The sequence below is a fragment of the Bos grunniens genome, chromosome 17 (genome assembly GCF_055505025.1).
Source record: "Bos grunniens cultivar Pamir isolate PY7600 chromosome 17, Bosgru_T2T1.0, whole genome shotgun sequence".
NCBI classification, from domain to species: Eukaryota; Metazoa; Chordata; class Mammalia; order Artiodactyla; family Bovidae; genus Bos; species Bos grunniens.
In genome coordinates, this window is record NC_141181.1 from 54,289,248 (window position 1) to 54,309,628 (window position 20,381).

A 20,381-nucleotide genomic window follows, 5' to 3' on the forward strand; every position below is an offset into this window, starting at 1 on the left:
GTTAGCAGAACACAAGGCAATTCTGGCGAGTTCAAGATCAGTGCCCCAGCCCTCACCCCATCTTTAGAAAGGGCGGGGGGCATAAGAAGTCTCTCCCACTCCAGCAACCATGACTCCTTAGCCTGCAAGAGAATAAACTTTTCCTAAACAGTCCAGCTCCATGGGACCTGTGTATTCAAGCAGGCATTTTTCAAAAACAGTAGCTCAAGGGACTTCCCTGGTGGTCCAGTGGTTAAGAATCTGTCTTTCAATGCAGGGGGCGTAGGTTTGATCCCTGGTCAGGGAACTAAGATCCACACTGTGTCCCATGGCTGGGGGGAGAAGGTAGCTTGAACCAAAACTTTTTCAAAGGGGTTGGTAAACTTTTTCTTTCCCTCCCAAAGCAAGAAAAGCCCAGGTTGTCATCTACCCCACAGAAGCAGAGCACTTCTAAAATAAATGTTCCCTTTAACAGTTGGAAATGAATTCCTGACAAGGCGGAGGGGCGGGCTGCTTCCTTTAAGGAGATGCTGAACACCTGATGCAGAATGAAGTGGGTGTGAAGGCCAGGCCAGAAATAGCTTCATTAACATTTCAAACCGGTGGCAAGGTAGATGGAGCCGGTGCTGCTTTTGGTTCAAGGCTTCTGGAAGGCAAATGGGGAGGGAGCATAAGCCAACTTCGTGTCCCCTAAAACTGTGTTCCCTGTAGTATACACCCACACTTTTATGTAAAATGTAAGCACAGGTAAGACACCACAGGAAAAAAAATCCTGTAAACTCCATAGGAACATAAGCTAATGAAGAACCAGACTTCTTAGGCTTTTAAGAGAAGGTTAAAGTAGGGGGGAAAAAAAACTAAGCTCCAGCAATAGACTTGTTTCAGGAACCTTTCTGAACACAGTGAGCTGGGGTAACAGGTGGATTTACTGGTTGAAATAAAAGGGAAGGAAGGAAAGTTCTAGCCCATGCTGTGAAACCACACAGAGATTAAGAAAGTCAATTGTTTTAATGCTTGGTCCTCAGTCATCTTAGTGTAGCTCTTCACAAAGGAAAAACGCTGGCTCCACCTCACGAGTGTGGGGTTGAAGCCTCGGTCGGGGGAAGAGGAACAGCGGCCCAGAGTGCTAAAGAGCTACGACCACACCCGGGGTCCTGCCTTTCTCATAAAGTGCTTAATGGAGCTGTCGGGCCTTGGAGGACCGGCCTGGTCTCCCAGGGGGCTGGAGATGGAAGATTCTGAGGAAAGCCGGCCTTGGAGAAGGCCCCCAGGCAGCCATTGCCGCATCACTGGCCTTGGGCCGGAGCTCAGCCCAGTGAGGCTGAACTGAAGGCACGGCAGAGGTGAGCTGGCTGCCACTGTGCAGAGTGGTTTACTGCACAAACCCTACACAGAGAACGCAGGAGCAGCTGGGCAACCCTGCAGTGCTTGTGGAGATGACTCAGAATCTGGAACTTTCTCTGGGATGACGTGGCAGCCTTTTCTCCTTACTCGCTGTGCTCTGATGAGGCCTGTGGAGAGCCCAGGTGAGGGGTGGGCATCATTGGTCCATCTGATTACCAAGACCCTGCAAAGAGCAACATGCCTGTCGTCAGTTGATGTGCTTATGGATACGTGTGCACCCACCAGTTGCTGCCTACAGGTAAGCCTGGACCATTTGGGACAAAGGAGGGCTGGGCACTTTCCCCAAGGACATCTGGATGACCCTCCACAACTGAAAGTACTCAGGTAGGTCCTAGAGGTACCCAACCTTTCTTGCTCTACAAGTCAAATTTAAGTAGAGTGTGGATACAGATTTCGTCATGCTACATTCTCATAAATAACCTGTGCTTAGTCGCTCAGTCGACTCTTTGCAACCCCATGAACTGTAGCCCGCCAGGCTCCTCTGTCCATGGGGATTCTCCAGGCAAGAATATTGGAGTGGGTTGCCATGCCCTCCTCCAGGGGATCTTCCCAACCCACGGATCAAACCTAGGTCTCCTGCATTGCAGGTGGATTCTTTACCAGCTGAGCTACCAGGGAAGCCCTAACTAGCCTGAGACGTCACTGTTTAAAATGGTGCTAGATTTTAAAGGGTGAGTCCATCTGAAGAAAAGTATGAAGCAAATGTTAGTACGGATGGTCTAGAAATGGAGTGGATGATGAGAGTGGTGTGTGACCGCCTGGGTGGACAATACACCTAAATGTGCTGGGTTCTCACCACTGGTACAAGAGGCAGGTGAGGTCAGGTGCTTTGGCCTGCCTGCTGGGAGTTCAGGAGGCGGCCTACCTGCTCATAGTCTTCCACGTACTTATATTTCTTCTCTCGATAGTAGTATCTCTTCTTCATGCAGTAGAGGACTATGACGTCACACAGCACTGTGGCCTGAATGTGGCGCAGGGCAAGAAAGAATGAGCCAAGTTGCTGTGGTCTCTGCTCTTCTGTGCGTGCCCCTTCCCATGACACCTGGGATCCTCCAAGGAAAGGAAAGGCTCCCCCATCTCTCGGGGCAAACGATTAGGCCCCAAGGGGCATGCTCTTAGAGAATGGCAGGTGGAGGCAGCAGGATGGGGAAAGGGAAACGAGGCTGGAGGGCTGAGTCTAGAAACAAGTCTGGGGTCAAGGGGAAGGACCGGGGTGGCAGTGGAGAGTCTCAATTTGCTGTGCTAGCCACTGCTGGGAGGGCTGCAACCCTGGGGCAGGGTGGGGGGTGGGGATGAGTAACTGGAAGGTCTAAATGAGCCACTCACCACCCCTAAGAGTGCCAAGCCGGAACCAATGTTGATCATGGTGGGGATGATGTCAAATTTCCCAGCCTGCGAGCGATAGGAGAAAAAGAAAAAGTTGTGATGGGGGTAGAGAGTGGGCCCTCTGCCCCCCGACCAACCCAGAAGAAGACTACTGGGCTCTGAACAAGGGGAGCCGGTGGCCAGGCTACCTTTCCAAACACGATGATGTCAAAGCGGATGCCATAGGCTTTGATGAGCGTGCGGTGCTCAGCACCGTTCAGGTCGCTGTAGTACTTGGCAAACCTGTGGAGAGAAGGCCAGGCTACAGTGCAAAGGCACAGGCAGCCTGAGACAGCATCTGGATCCTGGCAAGGGTTGTCAGAGTGAACTGCTGAGGCCCTGGCAGAGTTGGCACGGGCTAAGGATTCACTCAAGCCTGCATGCTGTATAGACCACACTCTAGTATTCTTGCCTGGAAAATCCCATGGATGGAGGAGCCTGGTAGACTACAGTCCATAGGGTCGCAAAGAGTCGGACACAACTGAGCAACTTCACTTCACGTCTTCTAGCTCCTCAAGGCCTTTCCTGGCTAATGTGAGCCATGTGGGAGAAGGGCTGGCCTGCTGAGGAGGAGGGCGCCTGGGCCCACAGTGCAGAAGGCCTGGAATGCAGGCAGAAGGGCATACAAAGAGATCCCCCATCTGTCATCTCTGTCACCTGCTACGACTTAAAACCAGAACTTCCTCCTCTGAAAGTCCTTCCTGACACTGCTGAGCCCCCTGCCTCTCTGAGAAAGGAGACCGTGGCCACTAATAAAAGGTGGCCAGGCAGCAGCAATCATGAAGACTGCTTTGTGGGTGGGAAAGACAGCATCAGCAATGGACCTTTTTTTTTTAAATTAAAGAACCTTTGACCCATCAGTAGGAAGAGTAGATGAAAAAAATGTGGTATGTCCACACAGTGGAATATTATTTAGCCATAAAAAGAGAGATACTGATAAATGCTACAACGTGGATGAACCTGGAAAAAAATGATGCTAAGTGAAAGAAGCCAGTCACAGAAGGCCACCCCTATGATATGAGTCCCTTCCTATGAAATTCAAGAATCAGTAAATTAGGTAGATTACTGGTTGCCAGGGGCTGAGGTAGATGGAAGGATAGAGAGGTGAAAGCTTAAGAAGCTGGGGTTTCTTTCTGAGGTGATGAAAACATTCTAAAATTGCAGTAATCATTGCACAACTCTGAATATGAATATGCTTTAAAAAAAAACCCTCTGAATTCTACTTTAAATGGGTGAACTGTGTAGAATATGAACTATATCTCAATAAAGCCACTTAAAAAGAACAAGAGAGGGAATGTTGTGGGGAAAACCACTGAGATTTTTACCAGTTGCTGCCCATGTTACACAGGGGATCCACCAGGAGCCTAAGCTGTGGCCTGAGATCTGTATGGCTCCCAACTTCCATGCTGTGGTCCAGGCCTGGGGAACTCAGGTGGGACTAATGCTGACGGGTGTCCTTGTGAGGACTTTTCTCTGTTCTGGGGTTCCAGCCCAAGCTGGAGGGTTTTCCACAGTGGTTTCTACAAGAACTGTGTAACCACAGAGATAGAGCAGTGCAAATCAGACTTCCTTATTAGGAAAAAATGTAAGTATCTTCCCTTCTAATCAGTGAACCAGATGGTTCAAAAGGACAGCAGATCCTGCATGCATTTGATTCCACACATCATCACTAGGCTTCTCTGATAGCTCGGTTGGCAAAGAATCCGCCTGCACTGCAGGAGACCCCGGTTAGATTCCTGGGTCAGGAAGATCCACTAGAGAAGGGACAGGCTACCTACTCCAGTATTCTTGGGCTTCCCTTGTGCCTCAGCTGGTAAAGAATCTGCCTGAAATCGGGAGACCTGGGTTCTATCACTGGGTTGGGAAGATCCTCTGGAGAAGGGAAAGGCTACCCACTCCAGTATTCTGGCCTGGAGAAGTCCATGGACTTTGTAGTCCATGGGTCCCAAAGAGTAGGACAGGACTGAGCAACTTTCACGTCACTTCACTTCATCACCACTAGAGGGCGATAAGTGCAGGACAAGAGCACCATTCTTCATTCTTGCTGGGAGAATTCCACAGACGGAGGAGCCCGGCAGGCTATACAGTCCACAGGGTCACAAAGAGTCAGACGTGACTGAAACGACTTAGCACACAACAGCACAGCCTGCTCAGATGGTCCTCCCTGGTGCTTGGTTTTGGTGTGGAAAATGCAACAAAGACCGCATGAAAATGTACATGGTGCAGATTTCATTGGGTCAAGGAAGTGACAATTGTCAGCCAAAAAGTGACTGGTCCCTCAGCCCTCTCCTCAGATTACCAGCTGCACTGGTTTGAATACTGTCCCCCAAGTTCATGTCTACCTAGAACCTGTGGGTGCGACCTTACTTACAAATAGGGTCTCCGCAGATGTAATCACAGTTAAGATGAGGTCATACGGGATTGGGGTGGACCCCAAATCCTATACAACTGGTGTCCTTATAAAAGACGAAGGACACACAGGGACACAGACACAGAAAGGAGGAGGCCATGGGATGACAGAGGCAGAAACTGGAGCGATGCATCTGTAAGCCAGGGACCACCAAGGGTTGTCAGGAGCCATCAGAAGCAGGAAGAGGCCAGGAGGTACACTGGCCTGTATATACAGGAGCCTGGCCTGCAGATGCACTGATCTGAGGCTTCTGTTCTCCAGAATTGTGAGAACAGAGTCCTGCCACTTGGAGCCAGCCAGTTTGTCGTCGTTTGTTAGGGCAGTCCTGGGGAACGAATGCACAGCACTTCCCACACGGATGTACCAGCAAAGGCCTTTCCTGAGACGAAAACCTGTATCCCTGCTCCTTGGAGATTCTAGGGGCCAGATCACCTAAGAAGCCAATTCACGAGTCAGGCCCCAGAGGCCTTTGGACTGGAGGACCACAGACTCAGCCATTCCTCAGAATTAGTGGCACGGTCCTGGTGGAGGCTGGTCTGGGAAAGCTAAAGCAGGCAGACTCTCCTGGAGGCAAGAAAAGGCAGGGAGGGCTCTCACGGGTTGGAATGCCACAGGGGCGAGGCCCTGCTTGGACCACTCTCCCTGGAGCATGCCTCCCCTCCTGCCCTTGGTCTTGGGTGGGCGTGGAGGCCCCCACTGGGGAGTGATCCAGTTGCCATCACCCCCAACACATGAGGCATGGGGCCCAAGCTCGCACCCACCTGAAATTGTAGCCTGGGGATACGTTGTGGGCCAAGTCACGGGTGTCTAGGCGGCGGAAGGAATACCTGGGCAGGCAGAAGGAGGCGGCCCTGTCCAGGTTGCAGTTCCACTTGATCTGGATGCCCATGATGCCTCCCTGTGGGGTGCGAGCAGAGCCCGTTCTAGAAGGTGATGTGTCAAAGGTCGTGCTAGAACAGCCAGGACTGGGACTTCTCTGGTGGTTCAGTGGCCAAGACTCTCCACTCCCAAAGCCAGAGGCCTGGGTTCAATCCCTGATCAGAGAACTAGGTCCCACAACTAAACACCCTGAATGAGGCAGCTAAGGACCCCGCATGCCACAGTGTAGATCCCATGCACTCCAACTAAGACCATGTGTGCATGCTAAGCCGCTTCAGTCATGTCTCTTTGCGATCCCATGGACTGTATCCCGCCAGGCTACTCTGTCCATGAGATTCTCCAGGCAAGAATACTGGAGTGGGTTGCTATGCCCTCCTCCGGGGGATCTTCCCCACTCAGGGATCAAACCCGGGTCTCTCACATTGCAGGCGGATTCTTTACCAGCTGAGCCACCAAGGAAGCCATAACTAAGACCTAGTACAGCCAAATAAATAAATACATAATTTTTTTTTTTTTTTTAAAGAAAAGCCAAGACCTGCACCCACCTCAATGGCTATGTCCTGGAAGCTGTGCCCTGCGCTTTCCACAATTTTTCCAAGTCGGAATATGGGGCAGAAGGGATCTGTTTTCGCATCATAAATGCACGTTTTGAGGTAGGCGGTGGTGATGTTGGGAAGGATATTCCTCCTAAAGTCAGGAGGAAGCAGAAAATAGGAGCGAGGAAAACCTCAAAGAAGAGCCAGAAGTTTCTCCAAGACATTGGTGAACTCACACGGCTGGTCGCCACTTACTTGCTGAAGTTAAATTTGGGATACCAGATGTTGTTCTTAACCAAAAGAGTGAAGTTTTCTGCAGCCTTTAAAAAAGCAGGCCTGAAAAAAATTATAACATATTGTTAATAAAAGTACAAACATATGTACACTCCTAATATACCTAGGTAATATTTTTAAGCAGCAGATACACGTGTGTCTTACAATATCACTTTGCCAAAAAAAAAGTAAAACATTTCTCATGGGTTTGTTTTTTTTTGCTACTCTCCTTTGCATAAACACTAGGTCAAGAGAGGAGACAGTAAACCAAGGTTTCTGGTTTCTTCCAAGCACAGAAGGGCAGGGCCTTTTCCTTGAGGCCATGGGAATTTAAGAACCCGAGGAACAGTTACCGACCTGGGTGGGAGGGGCAGGGCCTCCTGGCCTCCCTAGCAATCACTGGGTCTGGCAGGTGCTGGATTTCAGGGCTTACCTCAGGTGTCCGCAACAGATCTGGTTTAACAAGTGAAAGCAAAGGTGAGTTCACCTAGAGGCTGGAAACAGCATGCGGCGCGAGACTGCTGCTGCACCACCTCTTCCCGGAAGTGCCACGTCAGCTTCTGCTGACGGCAGGAGCAGAATCTGTCCCGAGATGGGGGGCGGGTACTCTGCCTTAGGGCATTTCTACAGGGGGATGTGGTACTGTGAAGTGACCCCTTGGTGGAGGAGGCCCCCGGACCCTGGTCGAATTTTTTTTTTTTTTTGGCTGCATCACCTGGCATGCAGAATCTCTGTTCCTCGACCAAGAATTGAACCTGTGCCCCCTGCAGCGTAAGTGCAGAGTCTTAGCCACTGGACCACCAGAGAATCCCTCAACTCACCTTTTTTTTTAATTGACATTCATTTCGAAATAAAACTTTCCATCATGACTATAAAAAAATATCATTTGCCACAAGTCAGAGGTCATCATTCAAATACATATAACTAAGTCAGAACAATGTCATTACAAACTGTGGTTCCCATTTTGTCGTGTACTGAGCCTGGGGCTTGTTCTTGGTGAGAAATGGAAATCAGTGAGGGATACAGACTCCTGACCAGCACCTCCTCCTTGACATTGGCTCAGGGCTGAGTAAGAGTGAAGACAGGAATGCCTTTCTCTCCATGTGACTCAGTGTTATTTCATGTTATCAGTAAACACTTAAAAACCATCCTACACTGATGTAATCTATAATAGTGCTGTGCAGTGAAAATATACTGTGAGACACAAAGTGTTAGTCGCTCAGCTGTGTCTGACTCTTTGCAACCCCATGGACTGTACCCTGCCAGGCTCCTCTGTCCATGGAATTCTCCAGGCAAGAATACTGGAGTGGGGTGCCATTCCCTTCTCCAGGGGATCTTCCCAACCCAGGGATCAAGACACAAACTGTGTTGTAATTTAAGTTTCCTGATAGTCACATTAAAAAGTAACAAGTGAAATGAACTTTTCTATAATAACTCAATGTGTCTAAAATAATATTCCAACACGTAAACAACAAAGAATATTATTAATGAGATACTGTGATTTGGTCGCTAAGTTGTGTCTGACTCTTGTGACCCCATGGACTGTACCCCACCAGGCTCCTCTGTCCACTGTATTTCCCAGGCAAGAATACTGGAATGGGTTGCCATTTCTTTCTCTAGGGGGTCTTCCTGACCCAAGGATGTAACTGACATCTCCTGCATTGCAGGTGGATTCTTTACTGCTGAGCCATGAGGGAAGCCCTAATCAGATATTACATATCCTTTTCTTAAATAATTTAAAGTATGCAAAACCTGGAGTGTATTTTACCCTGAGAGCTCATTTTGGACCCAGCTGCATTTCCTCCTTCCTTTCTTTCCTAGGCATGCAGCATGTTAATTTCCTGGCCGTGATGGAACCCATGACCCCTGCATTGATAGCACGGAGTCTTAACCACCTACTCACCAGGTAAGTCCCCCAGGCTGCATTTCAAGAACTCAGTAGCCACACGTGGCCACCAGCTCCATAAGGTCCTTTCCAGCCCCAGAACGCTAGGATTCCTTGTCTTGTGGAATTCCCTTCCGTAGCCGGAGCCGCTGCCCTCAGCAACCTGCAGATCTCAACACTGTCTTGTGTTGAGACACACTCAGGATGACGTTCATCTGGTTACCTGCTCCCCTGGGCTTATCTAGGCCTCAGTCTGAATTCTGAGTAAGGAAGGCCTCCAGGTTGCTAGCGATTCCAGACTCCAAAAGCGTTACCTCTAGCTCCACCCACTCACAGCACAGATGATCACAGTTAGGCTGTGTTACTCAATGTTACTCAAGGCAACCTTGAACCTGCTCTAGTTTATCAAATACATGTCCATGAACATTAATAATCTTCCTGCCCAGCATCTGCTCCCCTTTTTTCTGGTAACAGAACTCCATGCTTCCTTTAGAATCCACTCAGCCTGTGTCATCTGGGTGGATCTGACTTCACCTCTAGCCAGGAAGGCCTGTGACCCAGGCCTGAGTCATAAGCAAAATCCATCCCCCAACCACAGGAATGGGCTGGATGGGTTGACAGATGTGGCTGAAAATGTAAAGACGGACAGGTCTAGAATCTCTATGGGTTTTCCAGGTGGCATAGTGGTAAAGAATCTGCCTGCCAATGCAGGAGACTCAAGAGACACAAGTTTGATCCCTGGGTTGGGAAGATCCCTGGGAGGAAGGCATGGCAACCCACTCCAGTACTCTTGCCTAGAGAATCCTCATGGACAGAGTAGCCTGGCGGGCTACAGTCCATAGGGTTGCAAAGAGTCGGACATGACTGAGCACACACAGAACCTCTATGGACAGCTGGGCAGGGAGACCTGGGATACGTCCTGGGTCCTGGGAATGAAGCTAACAAGGAAGAAAGCAGAGGCCAGAGGTGGAGACTCAGACGCTGTCCCCTGAGGCCCAGATCTAGCCATGCTGGGATCTCTGTGGTTAGCTGAACAATAAACCGCCCCCACTGTGAATGCATGTGTGTGAGCATGCATATGTGTGTGTGTGTGTGTGTGTGCACATACCCGCTAAAGGCCCTGAGAACTGTTTCCTGTCAGTTACTTGCAACTGACAGATTTCTAACATAGAAATAAGTCATCTGCACTCTTATCATGGGTGATAAACACCGTGGCCCATCCGCCACTGATGGTTGAGAACCGTCAGCCCAGGGAAGCCTGCCAGCACAGGCTGACACTGAGAGCACAAAGCCCAATTCCCGGTTGCCTCCCCCAAGCCCGAGACCCAGCCTTGAGGACACTTGCGTTCCTTGAGTAGGACTCACTTTGGCACTTCTGTGTCGTCCTCCACCGGGCACCAGGCTGCCACCTCACATGTCTTCAAGGTCCCATTGAATGACACGCACCTCCCTGTCGCGACTCCTACAGGGGAGAGGGGCACCCAGGTCTGTGGGGGTCTTCTACTTTCTACTTTGTGAGTCAGAGTGGAAGCTCTGCCATGCATCCTATGCAGTCAGTCTCAAGCTATTCCAATCCTGGGATTTACACTGTCCAGAGATTCAAACTGGAGGAAAAGATCTGCCTGAGACCTAGCCACATCTCTGCTTTGCCGATCACAGGGTGATGCTGAGCCACGGGACAGGGCAAGATCTGGGATGGTTTCTGGGGTGCAAAGGACAGAGATGAATTTCGAGAGGGTCCCGGGAGCCCCGTCTGGGTCATGTGAAGGCACTGGGGGGTGCGGGGGATTCCTCCACCACGGAGATCTCCCTCTGAGAGGGCCCCTCCCTCACCACGGGGAGGCAGTCTGGTTGGAGGCTGCCCTCCCCAGCCTAAGTGTCTCCTGTGGGGTCATGGTCACAGATTCATACCGCTGCTGTGGGTGCCTGCAGAGCCGGCAGTGCAGTTGGCATCAGTTTCACACACAGTGGTCTTACCCGGGATCTGGAGGAGGAAGAACCAGTGAAAACAGGTTTCACACAGCCTGGCCCCACCTACTGAGGGACAAGGATGGAGATGGGGGTATGAGGCCCAAGGCTCTTCTCTAAGAAGCTCCCTACCTCAGGACAGAGGCCTTGCGTCTGATTCATGGTGATGACCATGTTGGTCATGATGAAGACAGAATTTTCCTCCTGCAGAGAGGGCAGAGGGGAGACAGAGCTGCGTGTGACCTTCAGGGGAGCCAGGCAGAGCCACAAGGAGGGTCGGACATTATTAAGACAGCACCTTTCACTCCTCCCACATGCCACACCAGAAGTAATTAAACACTGATCTTAGGGTCTCCCGTTCTTGCCTATGACAGTTTATAACCGACTGGAAACAGGGACTCAAACACCTGCACATGTGTTCACAGCAGCAGCATTTACAACAGGCCAAAGGTGGAAATAACTCTGCATCTATCAAGGGGTGAATGGATAAATAAACTGTCTAATGGGTGAATGGATAAACAAACTGCAGTCCACACCTGTGATGGAATATGACTCAGCCATACAAAGGAGCAAAGCACGGACATGGCTACAAGGTGGATGAACTTCAGAATATGACGCTGAGTCCAAGAAGTCAGATACAAAAGGCCGCGTAGTCTGTGAGCCCATTGATATGAAATGTACAGAAGAGGCAAATCCAGAGACAGAAAGTAGGTTAGTGGGTGTAATGGGGTCGGGGTGGGGGGGAAGGTGGACGAGAAGGTGATAACTTAATGAGTGTGGGGTTTTCTTTCAGACTGATAAAAATGTTCTGGAGCTAGACTGAGGTGATGTTGGACATCCCTGTGAATGTGCTAAATGCCACTGAATTTGTCATTCTGAATTGGTTAATAATGCAATACGTGAATTTCACCTCCATTAAAAAAAAAATAAAACATGTCTACACTCTGAAACAGTTCCTTAATAAAGCTTGATTTGTTGAGGGAAAAGAGCCAAGAAGTGCCTGGAATATCCTTTGCCAACTGGACTACCTCAGAGGCCCAGAAACATGAGAGCACAAGTTTGGCTGGTTCTCTTTCCTAACAGGAACTAAAGTAAATACATCAAACATACTATACAGAAGACCCAATCAGGGTTAGCCACTGACACTTCTCCCTTAGAGAAGGTTCTGTTTCCTCCTCCCAAGGCAGCCCACCAGGCTCCCCCATCCCTGGGATTCTCCAGGCAAGAACACCGGAGTGGGTAGTGACCTTCTAGTACATGGAATAAAAGACAAAGGTCCTGCAAATTCAAGTTGGACCTTCCACAATGGCCACTGATACTCTAAAATGAAATGCTCTGAGCAGTTCACACTTCCAGGAAGAGCAGTCAGTGCGGGGAGCCATCAAGGAAACTCAGGGACCAAAGAGTTTCCAGATGTCTCCACCCCCAGGTCTGACAAGGTGATGGAAGCTCTGGGAACAGTTGGCATCTTTCAAGGACACATGGAACGTGAAGTCGCTCAGTCATGTCTGACTCTCTGCGATTCCATGGACTGTAGCCTACCAGGCTCCTCAGTCCATGGAATTTTCCAGGCAAGAGTACTGGAGTGGGTTGCCATTTCCTTCTCCAGGGGATCTTCCCAACCCAGGGATCAAACTCAGGTCTCCTGCACTGTAGGCAGACGCTTTACCGTCTGAGCCACCAGGGAAGCCCCTTTCAAGGACAGGCCTGGAGCAAAGCATGTTAGGAGTGGAGGAAATGGCTGGAGGGGGAGGCATGATGATGGGGCAGGAGACCCGGGGCAGGTGCCCTGTCAGGCTCCCATGTTCCATACACAGACACATTGCTCGCTCGGTGTTTACAGAAGACTGCTCCCACATCGCTCCTGAGTTAGACCTGAACCAGTCAGTGAGATTTACTTTTTGGTTCCTATTTCTTATTTCCTTTAAGTTTAAAGAAATTTCGGTCTGGAGGTGAGCTGAGTAGATGTGGTGCAAACAGATATTTGTGTTCCGTCTTTGGAGAAGCAGAAGGGTATCATGAGAGCTCGTGAGGAGAACCCTGCAGAACTCACGTGGACCCCAGCCCTGATCCGAGATGGAAGGAGAAGTTGCTGTATTTTCCCTTCTACCAAGGGCCACAAGCAGGGTGCCGTATCCTTCTGCGTGTTCAGTAAACAGGCTGAGCGTGATATTCCTAGAACCTGCCTCGATGAGGCTGTGGCTTTGCAGGAAGCAGAGGTCTCTCTGTCGGGACAGGCACCTACAGGACCAGCTGCCTCCAGCAAACTATAAATCCTCTGTTCCATTTGACCGTTATGGCTCCATTAGCTCTGACTTCTCTCTGGGCATCCCCCTAGACCCTTTCCTTGAGAAGGCAAAAGGAAAATGAACACACTTGAAGAAAAAAAAGAGTTTCTAAAGTCCTTGCTCTGAGCCAAGAGTTGGCAGCGTATCTGCACCTGGCCAGCCCAGTCACCTGAGCATGGGGGCCATCTGGAAAGATATGTGGGGACTGGCTATGGATCACAGTCATATCATGGTTAAAGAGAGTCAATATTTAACTTGGAGCTTGTGGATTAACAGATGGAAGACTACGATGCTGTGTCAGCTTCTTCCCTTCCCTTTGTTCCTGATGGAATCCCATGTGGGTAGGTGTGGGTAGGTCTGTTTCCTTCTTGTTTGGCTTTGGGTCTCTAATGGCTGGGGCTTCCCAGGTGGCTCAGTGGTAAAGAATCTGCCTACAATGCAAGAGATGTGGGTTCGAACCCTGGGTAGGGAAGATCCCTTGGAAAAGGAAATGGCAACCCACTCTAGAATTCTTGCCTGGGAAATCACATGGACAGAGGAGCCTGGTGAGCTACAGTCCATGGGGATGCAAGAGTTGGACACAACTCCACAACTCAACAACAACTCTAATGACTGAAAAGATCTACCTTGCAGGTTTACAACAATAAAGTTAAATCATAAAATGTGGAAAGGTGAAAGTTTCACCTGCACTTTTCCCAGGATTTAAAACATATGCTTTTTCACCTTTCAGGGCCTGAGACAGACCGAGATGTCCATATGGAAAGCTTCCTATGTTTAAGCCAGCCATGTTTTAGGGCTGAAGAAACACAGCTGATTGAATATTGCCTGTGGGACCCTAAGCCAAAAAGAGGCCTGTCTACTCTGCTTTCTTGGACTAGAACAATCAGTGTGGGCACTGGTGATCATTAGCACTCTGGGCATGCCGATCACCAGTCAGGTGGGCAAAGTCAAAGGGAAAGCAGTGAACTACAGGCCTGAGCTTTAAAAGACAGAGTCACAGTGGGAGGCTTACCTGAGCTGGAATCACATAATCAGCTACATCCCAGATCCGGAATCCAAGTTTAGAGGTGTTGGTCATGGTGACGCCCTTGGCTTTCACAGTAACTGAGCTGACCACAGAGTCTGTTTCCTGGTAACCCTTTTCCCACACAAACACCCACCTATAAAATAAAACAGGTCTCTTAAATTGCAGATATGGAGAGCCTACTGGACAGTGAGTTGCTGTCAGAAGTCAGAAACAAATGGTTTCACAACAGTCGCTATATAAATAAATATTACCTCATCCTGTGACTGATAACACAATTAGATAACTGAGAAGTGTTCAGTCTCTTTTTGAAGGAAGAATTACCTTTGATCACATTTGGAAAAGAGATCACAATTTCACCAAGAGGAACTGAATCAGGAAGTTAAGAGATGGTGTTTTTCTTTTTTTTCTTTTCCAAATCCCCTAAATTCAGATCCTGAGTCAGATTTGATCACAGCAAGACATATAAAAGCAAAGCATTTACTGCTTAAAAATCCTCATAACAGAGGCAGACAACCCTCCACAGGAACCCTATAAAGCTACACTGCCCAGGAACTTCACTGGTGGCCCAGTGGTTAAGAATCTGCCTGATAACACAAAGGACATGGGTTCAATCTCTGGTCAGGGTAGATTCCACATGCCTTGGGGCAACTAAGCCCGTGTAACACAACTACTGAGCCAGTGCTCTAGAGCCCATGCTCCGCAATAAGAGAAGCAACCACAATGAGAAGCCCGAGCTCTGCAGCGCAGAACAGCCCCCACTTGCCGCAACTAGACAAAGCCGGTGTTGCAGCAGTGAAGACCCAGTGCAGCCCAAAATAAACTGATTTAAAAAAAAAGCTGCATTGCCCAACAGAAATACAACACAAGTCATATATGTAATTTAAACATTTCTAGTAGTGATGCTAAAAAGAAACAGGTAAAATTAATTTTAATGATGTATTTTATGTAACTCAATATGTCCAATATATCTTAACATTATCAATATAAGATGTGTTAATATGATATTTAACTTTTTTTTCGTACTATGCCCTTGAAATCTGGCGTGCATTTTACAGTGACAGCACATTTCGATTCGGAGCAGGAATACTTCAAATGCGCAACAGCCTCATGGGACTTCTGGCTTCCATACAGTACAAGTGCCAGTGTACTGTGTGTAGTCTAGAACTTTAAGATACCCCAGAGTAGGTGTAAACTGATCCTCCTACGAGCAGCAAAAGCCAAAAGGAAAAAGCTGCATGACAATTCCTGATTCCAAAGGTCCAACCTAGCACCGTGAGTTTAGTGAACCCATTAGCGGTGGTGGTTTAGTCACTAAGTCGTGTTTGACTCTTGAGACCCCATGGACTGTAGCCCACCAGGCTCCTCTGTCCATGGGATTTTCCAGGCAAGAATACTGAAGTGGATTGCCATTTCCTTCTCCAAGGGATCTTCCTGACCCATGAGTCGAACCCAGGTCTCTTGCATTCCAGGCAGATTCTTTACCGACTGAGCTATGAGGGAAGCCCAACCCATTAGTAATGGGTTTCAAAATTGAGGGGTCCATCCCAATCACTGGGTTGGTTGTGACGATACTTTGTGACTTAATGAATCCAAACCTGGGGGTTGGCCAGGTGGTTGTGATGTAGACTCCATACCTGGAAAGCCATTTTAGTGAACACTGTCAGTACCTACTGCTGCTGTGCCGATGGATGGTTAGAAGCCAAACCTGCCAGATCATGTGGATTCTTTCAGGCAGTGTTAACAGATTCCGAGCCCCACCCCAGTGGAGGGGGGTGGATTCCTGTTACCGTTAATTCCACAGATGAGTCTCTCATGATCAGATAGGTTTGGGAAACACTAAGACACTGGTTCCTAAACTTTGCTGCACATCAGAATCACCTGGGGAGGTGGTCATACTCTACAGCACTTCAATCAGAAGATCTGGGTCTGAGAGCCGGTAATCAGTATATTTTAAAGATCCCCAAATGGCTCTATGTGCAGTTTGGGGAACACTGTATTAGGCCTTTTAACAAAACAAAACAAACAAACAAAAAATGATGCAGCAGATAACATCTGTCAGCTCAGCACCTGTACACACTCCAGGTGGACCATGAAGGCGGGCCCAGTTGGTAAATTAATTTCCACCTCCTGGCTAGAGTTTAATTTTAGTGTAATGGGTACACCAATTAACGTTAAGCACTCGGTAAGGACTTATGGTGGCAGGATAGGTAAGCAAAGAGGGCAGCATGGCAAATGATGAGGTTAGGGCTGGTGCTTATACCAAAGACTCCAACAACCCCACAATATGAAGGAAATGAACTTTAAGTGATTTTTCAAAGTGTGACCTGGTATCTTGGGTTACCACATGATGCTCAAAGGAAAGGACAGGAAGCCACAGAGCCCAAAGGAACCAAGTGGAAGTCTCAAAACTTGGCTTCTGTCAGCTGACCATCAGAATGGGAAGTGAAGAGCAAAGAGTGAGAGGTTTAGGGCGAAGCCCTCCCAGCCCCCGTCAAAGGCCATCGGGGAGCAAGTGAGAAGGGCAAGAAGCAGGAATGGCGAGGATGAAGGTCTAGCTAGGCTTTGCCTTCAAGACACAACATCAAAGCAGTCTCCGGACCCAGACCCGGGACAGAGCCGGTCCCCCTCGAGGCTGGGGGTGGAGTGGAGTAGATGGAGGATTCGGGGAGTGGGGATATGTCACAGGCTTCGGGTCGCTGTCCCCAGGACCCCACCTGGAGGGCGCTCGCGGGGCTCAGCCGAGGACCTAGGCCAGGATGAGCAGGTGCGCGGCCGGGACCCAGGAGGAGTTCCCGGCCTTCGGGCCACGCCCTGACCCCAGGACCCCCGCGAAGCGGATGCCCGCGGCCGCGCTCACCCGATGACGTAGGCCAGGATGAGCAGCTGCACCGTGCGGTTCATGAGCCCCACTTTACGGCTGCGGATGAGCACGATGCGCGGCGTGTCGTACTCGAACAGGAAGGCCCCCAGCACCGTGCAGCAGCCCGTCATGGCGCCGCCGCCGCGCCGCCCGGCTCTGCGCTCTAGGCCCGGTTGCCGGCCCCGCCGCCGCGTCCCTGCCCGGGAGCCCCGCCTGGAATCGCCGTTCGCGGTGGGGAGGGCCCGGAAGGAGGCGGCGCTGACCCTGAGGGGACGGGGCCGGGCGGAAGGCGTGACCTGCCCCTCGGGTACGAGTGCCCAGCCGCCTCAGTGGGGCCGGAGAACAAGCCACCTTCTCAGGGGGAATTAGCCCGGGGGCTGAGGTGACCTCCTCCTTGGGAACGAATGATCCCTGAGGAGAGGGGCGAGGGAATAATGGAGCGAGCGACCCCCTTCCAGGGGGATGAACTCTAAGGGGACGAATGACCCCAAGAGGAGGTCCAGGGAGGACCAATGAAGCTCAGGTGAGATAGAGCCCTCAGAGAGTGACCTCCCCCTTGGGAACAAGATACCCTGCCCCCTCACCCCCCACCTTAGACGGGCAGTGCGACCCCCGTGGGATGTCTAGAAGTGACTGCAGGCGGAGAGGAGGGAGGCTAAGGATGCGGCAGCTTTGGAGAAAGTGTAGTCCGACTGCAAGTTCAAACTCGTGCAGGCTCCAATGGGGGCGGTGCAGCGGCCGCCTTCTGTATTGCTGGGTGCGGGGCGAGGGGGAGGGGAGTTAGTTGCTCAGTCATGCAGGACTCTATGCGACCCCATGGACGGTAGCCCACCAGGTTCCTCTGTTTATGGAAATCTGGAGTGGGTAGTCATTCTCTTCTCTATCTCCCCCCGCCCCCGGGAACCCAGAGATCGAACCCCAGTCTTCTGCATTGCAGGTGGACCCTTTACCATCTAAGCCACCAGGGGGAAAAGCCTAAATATTTGGTACCCCAGGAGCTCTTGGCTGGTGGAGAAGGAAATGGCAACCCACTCCAATATTCTTCCCTGGAGAATCCCAGGGAAGGAGGAGCCTGGTGAGCTGCCGTTTATGGGGTCGCACAGAGTCGGACACGACTGAAGCGACTTAGCAGCAGCAGCAAGTAGCTCTTGGCTGGAGCCAGAAACGCTGTAAAATACCCCTCCCCAAACTGAAGGCAGGCACATCCCTACTCCAATCCGGATGCTTCCTAGTTGCAGGACAGAGGAGGAAGCAGCCTGAGCCTGGTGAGGGATTTTTGTGACCATCCTTTGAACTGAGAAAGTTTTATCACAACTTTAGGGAGAATTGGAAAATAGAGGGAAAGTGGAAGGAACACCCACAGTTGCACCACTTGAACATAATTTTCCACCTGTGTTCATTCCCTTCAGGTATGTTTTCATAAGTATGTTTTATATTTAGTTTCATTGATTCGTTCAAGTGTTAATAAACACCTTGCATATACCAGGGACTGTCTAGTGAACAGAACAAACCCAAACATCCTACCCTTATGGAGTAAGTTTTCTAGCAGATAGTTGTATATAATTTGTAAGCATAGTGCTTTCCAGTTCCTAATTCACACTTCATTTTCCATGTTACCGCAGACTTGTCATTATAAATCTATGGATTGTTTACTCAGTTAGGGATAATTTCCCTAACTGCTCTCATCTGATTGCTTCTAGTTTTTGGATCCTGTGCATAATCTTTGACACACCCTTTTAGTTCTTTTCCTTTAAGTGAGATTCCTAAGCCACATCGCCTTGTTTTTCCAAATATAAGAAGGTGAATAATAAAATTTGAGGAAGACAGTACGTGCCTCTGGAGATGGACTTGTCATGTTAGAGGGAGGAATAGAGCTGCCATCTCCCTCAGTCCAAAATGGCCCCAGGAAAAGGTGGTAATAATTTAAATGGGATTTTATTTCATTCTTTGACAGATATTTACTGAGTGCCTATTGTATGTTGGACAGTGTTCTAGGCATAGGAGGGGAACAGACAGATGAAGTCTCTGCTGAAATGGAACTTTGTGCCGTTGGGGTGGAGGTGGGGCTTAAATTTTATGCAGAAAAGGAAAACTGAGCCACTCAGTTCTCATTGGAAAGAGACTTCAAAATACTTTTCCTTAAAAGTCAAACACATTTCCAGCTCTCAATACTTATCTCGTAGTAATGATGGTCCCTGCCTTACAGATCTGAAATTTAAATGTTTGATTGTGTCCTGAAACAATACTCAGTTAAGAGAAATGTAGAAATAAAAAGCTTTTGTGAGTGCCTAGTTGATAGTGTACCCCTAGGGCCAACCAGAGAAGCTGATCCTGAAAAATAATTAGGAAAAGAAAATTATTTCATTTACTTGCCCTTAGTTCATCTCTTTTAAAAACAGCTTTCTTACGGCATAATTGACATACAATAAACTGCACATATTTAAAGTATACAATTTTATAAGTTTGACATATGTACACACCCATGAAACCATCACCACAATTAAGATAGTGAATATCCAATATGTTAGCCAGAGTAATTTTAGTGTATAAAGTGAAAGTGACTGCAGATGACAGTTGGGACTTTTTGCATATGTCTTAATCACATTGAGTTCCGTATTGTGTGCCTGAGTATAGTCAGTTATTGAGAAAACCTTGGAAATTTTTCTTGAAAAGATTTTAGTAAAGATAACTCAATAAGGAAAGAATAGTCTCTCCAACAAATGGTGCTGGAACACCTGGATATCTAAACACGAATGATGAATTTGTACCCCTACCTCTTACCATCTATGAGAATTAACTCAAAATGGATCAAAGACCTAAATATAAAAGTTAAAACTATGAGTCATATGCAAACATAGGTGTAAATTTTTGTGACCTTGGATTAGACAGTGGCTTTTTAGGACACCTGCAGTACAGCTGACAAAAAGAAAAAAGATAAATTAACTTCATCAAAATTTAAAACTTTTGTGCATCAAAGGACACTACTGAAAAAAGACAACTCGCATAATAGGGAAAACCATATATCTGATAAGGGTCTAGAATCTTAAATAAGAGTTCTCTAACTCATAACTCATCTGTAAAATGACAAAAAATGGGCAAAAGGTTGGAATAGCCATTTCTACAAAGACGATACACAAATGGCAGTAAGGATATGAAAAGATGTTCAGTATCACTGGTCACTAGGGAAGTACAAATTAAAATTACAGTGAGGTGCCACTTCATCCGACTAGCATGGCTGTAATCAAACCAATTGACAGTCAAAAAGATGAGGCTGGAGAAAGTTGGGATATTCACATCCTGCTGGTGGGAAAGTAAAATGGTGCAGCTGCTTTAGAAAAACAGTTTGGCAATTTCTCAATACGTTGAACAATTACCATATGACCTAGCATTTCTACTCCTAGGTATATACCAAGAAAATGAAAAAGATACGTTCATATAAAAACTCATGCATAAATGTTCATAGTAGCATTATTTGTAAGCTCCAAAAAGGGGAATTAACCTAAATGT

At 48.6% G+C, this 20,381-nt stretch overlaps 1 protein-coding gene and 1 long non-coding RNA gene across 3 annotated transcripts; one reads left to right on the forward strand and one right to left on the reverse strand.

Moving 5' to 3' along the window:
• Nucleotides 1-968: 968 nt before the first annotated feature.
• P2RX4 (purinergic receptor P2X 4) lies at nt 969-17,095 on the reverse strand. The gene is made up of 12 exons (XM_086347695.1): nt 16,872-17,095; nt 14,000-14,147; nt 10,832-10,903; nt 10,643-10,715; nt 10,097-10,193; nt 6,829-6,909; nt 6,583-6,724; nt 5,920-6,056; nt 2,898-2,991; nt 2,710-2,775; nt 2,249-2,344; nt 969-1,546 (listed from the first exon to the last, which is right to left on the reverse strand). The coding sequence occupies exons 1-12, from the start codon at nt 17,003-17,005 to the stop codon at nt 1,520-1,522; spliced, it is 1,167 nt and encodes a 388-aa protein (XP_086203821.1). The 5' UTR covers nt 17,006-17,095; the 3' UTR covers nt 969-1,519.
• Nucleotides 1,500-13,835, forward strand: LOC147355416 (uncharacterized). Of its 2 annotated transcripts, none has more exons than XR_015144490.1 (3): nt 1,500-1,621; nt 8,668-8,752; nt 13,718-13,835. It is a non-coding gene; the product is annotated as an uncharacterized LOC147355416 (long non-coding RNA). The 2 variants fall into 2 exon arrangements; XR_015144489.1 differs by lacking the exon at nt 13,718-13,835 and adding an exon at nt 11,074-11,189.
• Nucleotides 17,096-20,381: the final 3,286 nt, after the last annotated feature.

Excerpts from the sequence above, each read along its gene's own strand:
- P2RX4 (XM_086347695.1), bottom strand. The coding sequence starts at position 17,005 with ATGACGGGCTGCTGCACGGTGCTGGGGGCCTTCCTGTTCGAGTACGAC. Across the intron at positions 10,194-10,642 it reads TGCAGGCACCCACAGCAGCG|GAGTCGCGACAGGGAGGTGC; the intron begins GTATGAATCTGT and ends TCTCCCCTGTAG. Across the intron at positions 6,057-6,582 it reads TCCAGGACATAGCCATTGAG|GGAGGCATCATGGGCATCCA; the intron begins GTGGGTGCAGGT and ends CGCACCCCACAG.